The sequence below is a fragment of the Haliotis rubra genome, unplaced genomic scaffold (genome assembly GCF_003918875.1).
Source record: "Haliotis rubra isolate DU_JTF1 unplaced genomic scaffold, ASM391887v1 Scf2162, whole genome shotgun sequence".
In the NCBI taxonomy this organism is placed as follows: domain Eukaryota; kingdom Metazoa; phylum Mollusca; class Gastropoda; order Lepetellida; family Haliotidae; genus Haliotis; species Haliotis rubra.
In genome coordinates, this window is record NW_025766184.1 from 1913 (window position 1) to 16793 (window position 14881).

The window sequence follows — 14881 nt, forward strand, 5'->3', positions numbered from 1 at the left end:
ACCTATTGCCATCCTATACTTGTTTAGCAAACTGCATTTCCATATTCTTATTTAAGAGGATGCAGAATTAAAACTTCAAATGTCTGCTTACCACAAAACATTCACGAACGGGATTTGCTTGTAAACTGTTCCTTATTCAATTTGTACCTGAACATTCTGTGGGCTGCTGAATATATAGTTAACTCTAACATTGGGATATGTTGGTGATTGTCAAACATACATCCAAACAGTAATAAAATTCTAAAACATGATTACAACAAGGATTTCACTGGACCTCTGGTATCTGTGAAGATATTAACAATACTGTCTAACAGTCATAACAAGAATAAAATCCAGTATCAAAATATGATATGAAATCACTTAACTCAAATGTGATATGGCACCAGTGGGAAGTTATTTAGAGTGTATCAAATACACGTTAAAAAAAAGACGAGGAATCAAACGCTCTCAATAGAGTGGTTGATTTGCGGCCTTCAAGAATCGTTGTTATTCAGAAACACCTACCCTTTACACTTTGAGTGTTGTGATAAAAATATACATAAATATATACCAAAGACATATTAAAGATGATGTTTTTTTCTATTTATACATGTAGTTTTTCAAAACAAAAATAAAAAATGAAATATCTCAAAGTGATCACTCACCATCAAATGGCAAGCATCCTGGCTACAAGGCACATAGAAATCTCAAGATCATTATTGCTATTTTCATTATTTTGAGGTCTCATTTCACAAAGTATCTATGCTTTGCAATACCTGACGATACAATACTTAATAAACAGGGGTGAAAAGGTACACTCTTACCACTGTAAAGGACGTATAGTGGCACTAGGCCTTTGGTTTGGTTCACATCGGTATATGAGACATGATCGTAATGCAGAAAATTGACAAGAGCTTAACCTTACATTGTTTAAAAAACATGGAAAAAAATAACCATATTCTGTTACTTTGAATGAACAAAACTGTCATTTTATGATTAGATAGAAATGACGGTAGAAAAACTGAAAATACCCAAAAATTTGGATTGCAATACTGTATACTGACCCGAAGGCAAAATACCGGGGTTCTACTAATAACGCAGTATACCATTTCACCCCTAATAAACACCCCAATGATGTCTTGATGTTTTATTGACTGTTTCACACCATTATGCAAGTAGGGCAGATAACTCCCCAGACTAATCTTACTTTACTTCATTTATAAATCAATATTGCTATACGACCAAAACTGGTCAAAATATGATTTTAAGTTGTGTGCTCCTTAACAAATGCTCAGAAGGATATGTCGAATAAAATGATATTTATAACATGATTGCATAAGTTGTAACCAACCAATCATGCAAGCTAACCCAAAACTTTTTAAAAGAAAAAAGTAAAAATTCTCATGATCCATAGGACAGGTTACGGAGGAATGTCCCAAGATGCTGTTGGTTACTGCAACAAAGGCAGCAACTATCAGTTGTTGACATCACTGTCCTCATCCATTTCCTCTCCAGGCTGGCCCTCTTGGAGTGCCATTTGGGATAGAAGCCCTGAGACTGGAGAGAGTGGGGGGTGAACCTGCAGATCGCCTACTGGGCCTGACTGAAGGTGCTGCTCAGGGTGCTGGGTGGGTTCCTGGTTGTCACCCTTTACCAATGTCTGCAAGTTGTCGACAGGTTGTACTCTCCCTTGTTCTGCATCTACAGGCAAAAACAATGGAAACATGTTAATTTAGGACATAAACATGAGTTGCCCCATGTCCAGGTGTTATTGAAAATTTGAAGAACAGGAATTCATTTTTAACCAACGGCCCGACAACGTTAGCTGGAGGTTTCAAATGAAATATTGCCCTGCCTCAAAATACTCAATAACACCCGGAAATTGGCCAACACATGGTGTTTATCGACATTGTTAACACAAAAAGTAAACCAAAATGTCCACCGCAGCGTTTTACTGTCTGCACTCATTGACATCAAATATGGGTACAGCAGTGAAGTGTCATTATTTGTACATATTAACACGCAGTGAATAGTCTTGCAATTTCAGAGAATCGAATACCATTTGATCATGTTTTTCAACCAATCAGATTAAAAGAACGCAGTAACTTTTGGTTTACATTTGGGATTACACTTTCTATGTAAAATACAGACTTCAGTACTTTGAGGGGTTGAATCCCGTCTAGGTCGGTTGAGTACCATGCAGGATTAGAAGCCACACTTACAGAGTGAAGCACCTAATCACCAGCAAAAGCCAGCGATCCAACCCACTCAGCCGCTTTGGCTTCCACAAAAATGGACGTCTGACAACTCGAAGCCATAGTGGCTGAGTGGTTGGGTTGCCAACGTTTTGGTTTGGTATATCATCATGGTTTATACCCAGCGGGCACACAACGTTGAATCAACGTTGAATCAACGTTGAATTTTGGTTGTTTGGTTGATCAACCTTTCATAGACGTTGATTCAACGTTTATCATGCGACCAAAGAAAGTTAGTCGAGATTCGTTTAGTTGTCAACGTTGTTTCAACGTAAGGAACCAACAAAATGTCAACTAATTGTTTCCTTGGCAAATTTGACACATAATTCATATTGGTAATAGGTATCCGCCTTAGCAACTATCCTTTCGGAACATTATTTTCATAAAAGATCAAGATCGAGCTAGTGACAGATATAATCTTATATATTATTTGATTGTGCATCGATCAGCGGACGGAAATATTACGTAAATCGCAGTTTTAGGTATAAAGTCATCAGTTATCAAATTGCATTACATTTGATATTTTCCCACAAAACTGTGAAAATTGTATAATTCCCGACAATTTGCTTTCAAACACAAGCCAGATGTTGACCTTTCGATCGCCTCGTTTGGCCATATCGGACATCGCGCACAATTATCAGTAGCGCAAAGGCAGCTGATCGTTGTCAGTTCACTTTGGCGAAGTTCAGCGCAATATCGTTCTATTTTCACCATCTTCCACGGCAAGCTGGTGTTTATTTGGTAAGTATGTCCTTCATGTATAATGAAAGCATTAGGAATGCCGTTTAAATCTAGCAGTAGCAAGAAACTCGAATTAGGGCTCATGTTTTATCTCACAAGGTTACCAGTATGTCACAGTACATGTTTCTCAAAATTTTGTTTTGTTATTTTTCAATATATTTGCATGCATATATTTGGCATTTTATTATATCATCGAATAAGATTTCCTTCATTACCCATCACCTGATTTGAATTTTGCAAACATACATTTTCAAATAATCAATGAAGTACATCAATATAAGGAACCGTTCATAATTAAATATATGGCTGCGGGTGGGGGTGTTGATTGTAAGGGTTGGAGGGTGGGGTGGGGTGTCACCCATTTTGTTCAGGGGAGCTAAGGGGTCAGCATTTTTGTACACACGCACTATGTTTAGAAATTATGGGAAGGGGAGAGGGCGTCATAGATAATGTACATGACATGCAGGGTGGGCCGTCTCTTATTCTGTACATACTCATACACTTTTTTTGGGGGGGGAGGGTGTGTGTGTGTGTGTGTAATTCACATTGTACATGCGTAAAAATCAACATTACCCCAAAGCCATACATTATGAACGGTCCCTAAGGGCAGCTATACAAAATCGGATAGGATTAATCAACATTTTATATTGCATCCCATTATTATGAACATTTGTTCGTTTGAATAGATCTATCAGTAACTGATGCATTGAGCACGCCCTGAACCCTATCAACATATGGGGGGGGGGTTGGAGAATGGCGTAAGGTAATGCAACGAAAATTTTCACTTTAAAATGTCTTGTGAAAGTCTTTGTTAAGGATGAAATTGTATATAATTTATTTGAACTTTTATCTATTTACAAAAAGTGTAACTTCACTAATGATTCTTTGATGGGACAATTAACAAAACTGCACCCACAGACTTTCATTCTTACACTTGTTTGGAAGGGATATGATAATTCATGTCTCTTAAAGGTTAAAATCTTACATACAAAAGAAGTAATCTTAATGTAAGGAACATTTAATTATGAAATAAGATTATTTTAATGGAATTTGCAGAAATCTCATCTCCGAAGACCGGGTGGCAGCAATTTTGTGGATCACATAAAAGGAGCAAGGCTAAGGTAACACGTTTTTAACATTTCACTTGTTTCCAGTATATCCACCACAAAGTTTAAGAGAAAGATGATAATGCTCTTTCATTACCACCTGTTTTGAATATTTGTGATAATGTTTGCTCTTTTTTGGTGATAATAGTTGGTCTTTATTTTCATTTATATATTAAGGTTGATCATTTAAGAGAAAAAAATGACAATGATTTCTCCCGGAGATGTTTAGTTTAATGAGCACTCCCTTGCTTGGCCATATTGTTTTCGCCGTGTAAACAGCTGGATGCAAGATAGCCTTGCGAGAGGACAGAAGTCATACATTTATAGATATTAGAGATGTTTATTGCTGGGAAACACACTCTTCAGGTATTTAGTCAGCTGTAGAATTTGAATATGATGTTTTTTATTATTGTCAAAGGGTAGGTTTTTCATTATTTGCAATCTAATATGTGTGCAGTGAAACATACTGAGATTTGGAAGAGTGCATTATTTAAAGTACAGGTGTTGTTAGATATCAGCATTTTATGTACATTTTCCCTTTTTAAGATCATCTATCGAGTATATTAGAGAAAAGGTGTATATTTGTAGTGTTTTAAATCAGAGTTATTTTCAGTGTATGACCTACATTTCAATATGTTTTGGCCACCTGTCACCCCTTTGGTCAAATAGAGTAGGACTTCCATTTCTTGGAATTGAGAGTCAGAGATGCACTGTTTCCAAGAATTTGCGTTAGCCAGCGATGTTTGTTCTGAGTACATTTAAGTCTTTTGAGTGTAGATTGGAGTTGTAAGAGATGTTATTCAATGTCTTATTATTCATGGTATGATAGATTATTTCTGGCAATGTAGAGTTTAATCTCATTATTGTATTGTTCATGATTCAGAGAAGCATAGTTATGACGTCATAGATAATACATACACATAATTCATTATATGAGAGATTTTCTAAGCGTTCCTATAAGAGATTAAGTGTAAACATTTATGAATTATAAAAAAGTTATTTATCTGAGTTTTATGAGTGTACAAATGACAAAGAGAGAGAGAGTAGATAATAGAGAATATATTGTATACTTATGAGAGCTCATTATTGTTTTCAGAACTCCATGATCCATACTTCCTTGTGTTTGGGAACAAATGGTGTTGGGAGACCTCCCACAATAGACTTGTTCTTTGACCTGTGAACCACCACCCATTTTGTTTTCTTATCATTTAATGTAAAATGGCTTTTGTTACAATTTATGACTCCTGGTAGCAAAATTGCTACATCAGTTCAACTCCTATTAATTTGAAATAATCATTTCCGAGAATCTCTAAAGAAAACTAAATCTGACAGAATAACAACAATCTTCCATTATTTTGCAGGACGATGTCAAACAATTTGATGTCAAGAATGAATGTTGATGGGCAAAACAGCAAGTTTTCTTTTAAGAGTACAAGGTTGTATTCAATCATCTCTGGTAAGTTAATTACCAAGTGCAGCATTTTCATCATGACCATAGCAAATAATATATGACAGTAAAGCATCGTCTAATTCATCCTACCAGTAATTCATAGTCTAATTAAATAATCAACTTGCAATTGAGGATTTTCTTTGAAAATGTTTAAGAAAACTTCCATTCCTTCGGTTGAAAATATAAATTGTTTACACTTTTCGTCATATTTTGTATTGATGCTGTTCATATGTTCACATGCCAAGTTACAGCAGTGAAATGAACCTTTCAAGTGATTGATTAAACAAATACTTGAATCATTTAAGACAATATATCTTCCATATAACTTATTCATGTATTTAAATATAAAATTTCAGAATGTGTCCTATCTCAAAGGGAATGAGATGGGAATGCATCGAAGCAAATTTCAAGAAAGAGTTAGGAACGTTTCTGAAGTATCCACCTGACCGCCAGGCAGGAGTGGCAGAAAGAAGAGGAGCTGATAATTGTGATTTTGGAGTTGTAATTGTGTTGAAAAATCTGAACTGTGGTATTGAAATTGGTGGCGTAAATGTCACTTTGATGCTATATGCAGATGATATTGTGTTATTAGCACAACAGAGATCACCTACAGACTATGTCATGTGTGATGTTTTACATTATGCATTAAACCACGTTTTCTGTGTGCGTGTGTGTTCATAAAGATTTCATGAAAAGTGACTTGTTTTATGTGCTGTCTTCAGGTATAGTTCCTGGTCATCTTGGATCCCTTTCATGGTGAAAGTAATTGCATTGTGTTTATTCAGGGGTCTGTCTAAGAGCTGAAATTCAGACAAAATGTCTTCTCGGGACAATTTTCACCTTTTCAAGGTAACAATACAACAGTAAATAGTTTTTCTTAATTTGGAATACTCTTTTCTTCTTACTGGAATTATACGTCCAACTGACATAAAACTTAAATGAACATTATATTGAATGTGGAATTTTAACCAAGTATTTTATCAGGTAAATATTTTTACTGCAATTTTCTGTTTGAACACTGTTTATTGCAGGTAGCTTTTTGGGTATTTTAGCTGGATGCAGGAGTTTGGTGCTACTTTATTGTAGTTTAAAGATGAAATGCGAGTCTATTTACAGGAAGCGTAATACCTCCCAGACACAACCACGGAACAACCCATTTTTCAAGCGTTAATAAAAAAATATATCAAGACTTCAACATTGATTCCAACGTCGGATATCTACGTCAAAAAAACTTTCATATACAACCTATTTTCAATCTATTTTCAGCGTTGAGGATCAACCTATTCTCAACGTTGATAATCGGTCAAACTTCAGCGTTGATTCCGTCGGATATCTACGTCAAAAACTTTCATATACAACCTATTTTCAATCTATTTTCAGCGTTGAGGATCAACCTTTTTTCAGCGTTGATAATCGGTCAAACTTCAGCGTTGATTAACGTCATGGATATCTCGTCAAAAAACTTTCATATACAACCTATTTTTCAATCTATTTTCAGCGTTGATGGGATCAACCTATTCTCAACGTTATTAATATGTAATTTTTAGAGTAAAATTGATATTTTATACTTATCCTGACTCATGCTCTTTTGCTTGTCTTCTTCTTCTTGAGAACATAGTGGAACACTTGTATCTCCTTATTTGAAGCTCCCTTCAAAATAAAATCACTAATTGGTACTCACCACGAGTTGCTCCCCTTTGTCTCCCCTGGCGGGAAAGGTGTCGCCACCCTCTGGCCATGTGCTCCACTCTCTCCTGATTTAGCGAGCCCAACACTTGAATTTACAGGGAAATCCAAAGTGTTATGTGGGGAGGATGGGAGGGCTAACCTCATGAGTCAGGATAAGTATAAAATATCAATTTTACTCTAAAAATTACATATTTTTCCTTATCCTGACTCATGCTCTTTTGCTTGTAGCATCCTACGGAACGGAGGTGGGTAACAGAATACTTTGGATTTATAATTAGTGATTTTGTATAGATATACTGTAATATCCCCTACGGGAACTTCATGAAGTCTTAGATTTAGGATGTTTCCTGTATAAAGAAAACCATAGGTTATATAAAGCCATTAAGGGGAATTACATTATGAATATATTGAACAATACATATAAATTATATATATATATATATAGGTGACTCTGATAGAGGCACTGAAATTGACTATATCCAAGTATATGCTTAAGGTAGAATACTTAAGCTGAACATATATACATAGCCCTAAAACTCCTTAGAGTTATAAGCTAGATGAGTATGTATAAAATACATATTAATCTTGTGAGGCTAATATTTTAAGCCCTCTGAGGGACTGTCAGTTGCTGAGGGACCAGTGGTCGAAATGGTGAATACCAGAGACATCTTCTGTAGTGATGTCTCTTAGGTAGTGATTAGCAAATACCATGTTAGATTTCCAATAGCATCCTTCCATAATCGTGTTCAAGGAACAGTTACCGTGTAGAGGCTGAGGGTAGAGGCCAGTGCCCTGATCTCATGTGGATTTGATGCTGTTGGTGGGTCCAAGCCTGCTGCCTTGTAGGCACGGAGAATGACAGTCCTTATCCAAATAGATATTGTGGTCCGTGACACTTCTGTTTGATTAAGTGGCGATAATGGGATGAATAAGCGTTTGAGAAATCTTCTCCTTGTTTTGGATGAAATTAAGTAAATAAACTTTGAAGCTCTTACGGACACAGTGATAGGTCTTGTGTATCTTGTGATCCGAGAATAGAGGATAGCGCCGGGATGTGGAATAATCTGTCTGGTTGACCTGGCAGTTGATTCTTTGCAATGAAATCCCATCTTAATCCGAGGAGCGCTGTGTTATGATTGTCATCAAACTGTATCCTCTCGTAATCCAGAAGCGTGAATTTCAGACATTCTTGCTGCTGTGGCTAGCGATAGCAGAAACAATGTTTTCTGTGAGAGAAATTCAAAGTTTGTCGATTCCAAGGGTTCATAGACCTCACTCGTGAGGTGTTGTAACACTACATTCAGATCCCAAGCTGGAAGTGGAACTTCGCTTTGGTCCTCCAATCGGGAAGCTCGTAGTAAGGCCAGTAACTCTGGAGATCTTGTCAATTTGACACCCGTTCTCATGGTGATTACAGAGCTAAAGCGGCAAGATATGTTGATATCGTTGAACCTTTTAAATGTTTGTTTTGGCGTAGGTAACACAAATAGTCTGCCACTTGAGGTTGTGAAGCCTCTCTTGCTGTAAACCCTTTCTTTGTTGCATAATTTTTGAAACTGTGCCACTTGTCGTCGTACAAGTTACGAGTTGAGTAGCGTAAGGCAAAGCGTGACTGCTTTTGCGCCCTGGCAGAATATCCTCTCTTGTTTAAACACATTTGTATACAGTCCATACGTGTAGTTGGAACATTGCTGGGTTTCCGTGCACTTGTTTGGTGTGAGGATGAATTAACAGGTTTCTTGGCGGCAGGTAGCTCCAGTGTTGGTTGACCGATTTCTTGAATTAGTATGGGAAACCACGTTCTGGCCGGCCAGTAGAGTAGCGACCAAAGTGAGTTATGAGGCTCTGTGTTTGTCTGATTTTCTGTAATGCTTGAGGTATTATTGCTGGCGGTGGAATGCGCGTGCGCGTGAGCCTTCCATGATAGACTTAGGCGTCCGTTGCCCAAGCTTGGGGTCTGGGACTGGTGACACGAATGTCGGTAGCTGATTGTTGAATCGGCGTGGCGAATAGGTCTATTAGCGGCGCTCCTAATTGCTTGATTATCTGTGCAAAATTTCCGGTTGATCATCCACTCTGTCGGTGATGGTAGATGAGGCCGAGAAGGCGTCTGCTAGTATATTTCTGGCTCGGGAATGTGCACTGCTTTGACATGTAGATTTAGATCTTGTATTAAATCGAACAGTTGAAAGCTTAGGTTCAAAAGGTTCATCGATCTCGTTGAGCCTTGCTTGTTTATGTAGAGCGCCACTGTCGAATTGTCTGTATGGATCATTGGTAGCGCATTTTGTAGAAATGTGCTCCAATGTAGAATGGCGTTGATTACAGCTTTCATTTCTAGACTGTTTATATGGGTTTGCATTCTTGCTGATTCCATAACCCTGATATCGTGTGGTTGGTGAGATGAGCTCCCCAACCTTGGGTAACAGCGTCTACATACAGATGGGTTTTGTATTCCTGCTCTGCTAAACAAATCCCTTCGCAGACATTCGATTTCTTGGTCCACCATAGTAGATGTGGTCTGAGATGTTTCGGTAGACTGAATGGTTGTACATCGTTGAGATGTCGTTGATGATGAGACCTGTAGGGGGCGTAACTGTAATCTGCCTGTGACAGTCATGTCTTGGGCTGATGTGAGAAGACCTAGTAGGCTCTGCCATTGTCGCGAGTGGTAGCGGAGAGAGTAGAGCTGGTGGAATGGTCTGTTGTATCTTGAGCCAGCGGTCTTCTGGTACCATATCACGGTTCGCGATTTGTGATGAATCGAATACCTAGGAACTGTAGGTCTTGCGATGGTACTAGGTCCGACTTGCGTAAGTTTACTAACCAACCTAGTTGTGTTAGTAGCTTTATGATAATAATTTAACTGTAGTTTGAGGGCGCGGTGGATCTTGATCTACTTGTATCCCGTCGTCGAGGTAAAAGCGCGCTCGTAGCCCTTAGCGATGTAGAAATTTGATAATCGGTTTCGTTATCCTCGTGAATAGCCAGGGGCTGATGATATTCGAATGGGAGTACTTTCCACTGGTAATGTAGCCCTTCTAGAGTAAATCGTAGGTATTTCCTGGAATCGGGATGAATGGGGATGTGCAAGTAGGCATCCTGTAGATCTATGCTGCCCATGTAGTCCATAGGGCCGAATCATCTGGCGTAACTGAGGGTAAATGTATCATCTGCGAACCCGGTGGTTTTGCGTAGATAGTTCTTGTTGAAAAAGCTCATGTTGTAGATGAGTCTGTATTTCTCCGTGGAGTTTTCTTGGGAACTAGGAAAACTGGGGAGTAGAAACCTGGTTCGGCGTTTGCTTGATCTATTACTTCTATGGCCTGTTTGGATAGGAGTGATGAGACAGCCTCTTTATCTTTGGTAGTTATTTAAGCTTGTAAATCGAACTTGGGGGTTTGATTGTCCAATGGCGGAGGCTTGTCCTGTAGGGATCTGAGAAATCCGTGTTGAATAATGTTGGAGGCGTAAGGATCTTGCAGTATTCCCCAGTTTTCCCAGTGTAGTTGGGCGTCCACCCACTTGAGCTGGTTGTACTGGAGCGGCTGGGGTGGAAGACTCCAGTGGTTCGAACCTGTGTTTCAGCGTCTATAATTGCGGGAACCTCTGGGTGTCCTGCCTCTTCCTGATCCTCCTCTATAGTTGCCATATGGGCGACGAAAAGAATCTTTACCTCTAGAGCTGGCTATCTTCCTGTCTCTTGCTCTTTGTAGGCCCGTGAACTTAGATCTGCCTGAGTATCTTTGTGAAGTCTGACGAATGGCTGGCTAGTGTGTCCATCGATCTAATCATAAGGACTTCCCTGGAATCCTTAGAGACTTCCTTGGCGACCTTGTCGATTTCTCCGTCAAAGATGGATGTTGTCGACCACGGGGCTGTATAAAGTGGGGCTGTAAAGTTCTCCCCCCAATTACAGGAGGCGAGGAGGCCTTGGCTGACGAGCTAAGGTCAGTGCTGCTGAAACAGATGTAAGATGATCCGTTAAAACTGCTGATCTTTCTTTTGCATAAGTAAGGCAGAATAAATCATTCTATCATCTTTCGTCGTGGAATCGGAATCTAGTAATAAGAGTCTCATTGATGCGTCCTAGATCTATTTAACCCAAAGAACATCGTCTCGTCATGGTTTCTATATGAGCCAACTTGCGATCATCCATCTTGTAAATCTTGTTCTTTACATGGCTGATGATCTTATAGTTCTCATCGATGTCCTGGGCCTTGTAGAAGGAGTCCATGTTATCGCGTGGAGAACTTCTTGGCTTGAAAGTTGGGTAGATGTGGTATCTGAACTTTAAGTAGCTTTCTGGAAAGCTGCATCTAGATTCTGTGGCACTGCGCATGTCGGGTCGATCGAGGGGTAGAGTGATTGCATCTGGATCATCTTCCTTCATCAAATCGTCTGAGCTGTATTGCCACTTTTAGATGGTGATGTGAGATCTAGGTTATTGACCATCCAATACCGTATCTCTGCATCAGAAAATATGATTCCTCCATCATCCTCAAAACCATCATCATTAATAAATTGTAGATGCTCTTCGGGACTGCGTGTAGCTGTCTGAATATCTGATGAGGTTTGTGGCGATCTAGTTGACTTGTGCGCGCTCTATGTGGAGATCTGATGGGTGATCGACCTGGTGATGAAGCGGGTGGAGATGCGTCTATGGGATGATCTTCGGAGACTTGTGAGGTGAATGTTGATAGCTTAGCGAAGCTCTTGGCAGTCCCTCGATGTTCTTCTAGGCGATGAAGATCTGGAATCATATGTCTTTCGCGAATGCCTTCAGCGAAGCTTCATTTCGCGTCGGTCGGGGGATCGATGATATGACCTTCAGCGAAGGCTTCCGTGATGTCTGATGGTCTGAGTCCATATCTAGAGATGAAATCGAAGATGGTGATGATCTCTCCCGCCAGCGAAGGCCTTAGCGAAGGCTGTACATCTAGGTCCGCCGTCAAAGGTGGTGCGGGACTTTCTTCAGCGAAGGTGACATCGTCTTGGCTGCTCTCGTTGGTGGGGGTGCCTCTGGGGTGCTGTCACGTTGGAGCCGCCAGCGAAGGCTTCGGACCCTGCTTAGCGCGCAGTTTGTAGTGGTCCTCCATGATGTTCATAATCTGCCGCATCATGTCTTCTGGGATGATCTGTGGCCGAAGTCGTCGGCGTCTTTTCTGCGATGGGGTTCACATCAATGGCGTCTGGCGTCGGTGTAGAGAGCATCAGGCTGCATGGAGATCTCTGCAGAAGTCACAGTCGCTGACACGGTCGCTTCTTCTGCCGTAAGTCGGGGATGATTATCGGCTGATCATCGTAGAGGCCCAACTCTGCTGCTGGAGCGATCTCGGCTGAGAAAGTTCTTGCTGTCTTCGTAGATTTCCCTTTGGAAGTCTGCGCTGCCCTGGGTGTCCTCAATCTGCGTTGAGGCGGCGATAGGAGCCCTCTTAGACTTAGTCTGCAATGGCGGGATGTCTGGGAGGCGGTCGTTTCTTGAGGTAGCGGACTCGTCCCCGTTCCTCTGCGCGGGGTCTCTAGCAGAACACCAGGCGGAGAGGGTCGATCGCTAGCAGCTGACTGGAAGGAATATCTGGACTCTCTGCCATGTTTTGCCCTTGTTTTGCGTGATCTATCTGCAGCCGCGTCTTAAAAGGCGCAAAGATGATATTTATTAAATGCAGAATGAGATAAATTAATGCAGTAACTGCAAGCGTGATTTAAAGCTTGCCTGCAGTAGAACAACTAGGGCATATTACATGTGGATGGAGGCAGAAAAGCGTAATCTACAAATCGTACAGATTTTCATGAGCGTAAAGCTAGCTGAACAATCACGAATACGTGAATAAACAGTAGAAATCGATAATTAATCAATACAAATAGTAAAGGATACTAGCTATACCTCTATAGTAACCTATGAGGAGGTAAAAACTAAGAGATTATCAAAGGATATGTGTGTAAGGAGACACAAAGGCTCTCACATCCTGCTCACTGGTGAAGAAGGAGAGAGTGAAGCACATGGCCAGAGGGTGGCGACACCTTTTTCCGCCAGGGGAGACAAAGGGGAGCAACTTCGTGGTGAGTACCAATTAGTGATTTTATTTTGAAGGGGGCTTCAAATAAGGAGATACAAGTGTTCCACTATGTTAAGCAAGAAGAAGAAGACAAGCAAAAGAGCATGAGTCAGGATAAGGAAAATTCCATGTCAACATCTTTTAGTATCTGGAACATACAGCACTGCATCGAAACAAACTTCCGGGTCAACAAGTTCTGATAAATACTGAACAATTACAGTCCATATTGATGTGAACTTTAGCAGTATCAGTTGCAAACTTGATTAGCCCGTTTAATCACCGCACGCCGTGTTCACACCTTGTCGAGTTGGTACCACGGTGATTGATTTAATTAGGGTCAAGCAGTCTTCACTCAATACCACGCCGAGCACACCCGTCTCACGTAGGAGAGACAATAGGCCATTTCGTTTACATATGATTTGGTCTTTAAAGTATCATCTCAAGTTACCTGTGCCTGTTTGATAGCCTGATGTTGATGCAGCTTGTCTAGGAACCATTTCCTGGAATACAATAATAGAAAAATATGGATCATTTAAGTTTATGTTAAGACTTGGTAACTACATATAACTTCAATGAAACTTTGACAAGGTTCAGAAATATAGACGGAAATAGTGAATTTTGCTGTTGCATTCCATCCCAGTGAAAATTTTGAACAGTTTTGAGATAATGACACAATGATATTATATTACACTGGAAAACTATGATTTTGTATGTTTGTTATTAAACATCACACTTAATATTCCAGCGTGTTGGCAGCAGTCTGGAACCGACAATCCAGTGGTCAACATCATGAGCATCGATCTACACCATTGACATACGGTGAAATGTGTCAACCAAGTCAGCAAGCCTGACATCCCATTAATCGCCTCTTACGAGAGGCATGGGTTGCTGAAGATCGATTCTAACCCAGATCTTCACGGGTGGAATGTTGCCCTAAAATTAAATGATGTTACCCTGGAATAATATGGTGTAACATTGGAGTCATATGATGTTACACTGAAATGATATGATATTAACATGGAATGGAAACATATGATGTTTTTAAAGAAATAGATGGCGTTACGGTGGAATTATGTCATGATACACTGGAAAACATCATGTTTCAGTAATAGCTAACACTAATGTGGTATCAATTCCACCAAGGTGAATGATCCAGTAACTTTGCAATATTGTGATTGAGTAAAAAAGAGATACACATGAATACAAGTATTGCCCAAAGTGAAAAGTTTGGCAGATTTCCATAATCTAAATTGGTATTGCTTCTTTTAACAAGGTTCAACATTTCAGTCTGTAGCAGATACTTCTGTTCATAACGTAATGTAAGTAGATCATAACGTAAGTATTAAATTTCCACTATTAAAGGGTTGATGAGGGAAGGATTTTCCTGCTTCATGGTCTTAGGTGGGCTGAGCACGTTAGTGCTTTTGGCCTGCATCTTGTGGGCTGCAATGATAATACTCATGCAATATTCAATATGATGGCAGGACGGCTCTTCAGCCGGAATCTGCTTTACCCTTCTGCTTCTCAGCAGATAGGAATCTTTTGGCTTTGCCTCATTATTGTCTGCTTTTCAGCAGAAATGTGATTGTTCTATCATTTGCT

General features: G+C 39.9%; 1 protein-coding gene across 2 annotated transcripts in view; it reads right to left on the reverse strand.

Annotated features, from left to right (window-relative positions):
• Positions 1-1386: 1386 nt before the first annotated feature.
• The window catches only part of LOC124276996, a 29016-nt gene continuing 15521 nt past the window's right edge, over positions 1387-14881 (reverse strand). For both annotated transcript variants that reach the window (XM_046712650.1, XM_046712651.1), the window contains exons 5-6: positions 13728-13779; positions 1387-1680 (exon numbers count right to left, since the gene is read on the reverse strand). In XM_046712650.1, the coding sequence (XP_046568606.1) occupies positions 1454-1680; positions 13728-13779 (279 nt within the window). In that variant the 3' untranslated portion in view covers positions 1387-1453. The remainder of the gene's footprint in view (positions 1681-13727; positions 13780-14881) is intronic.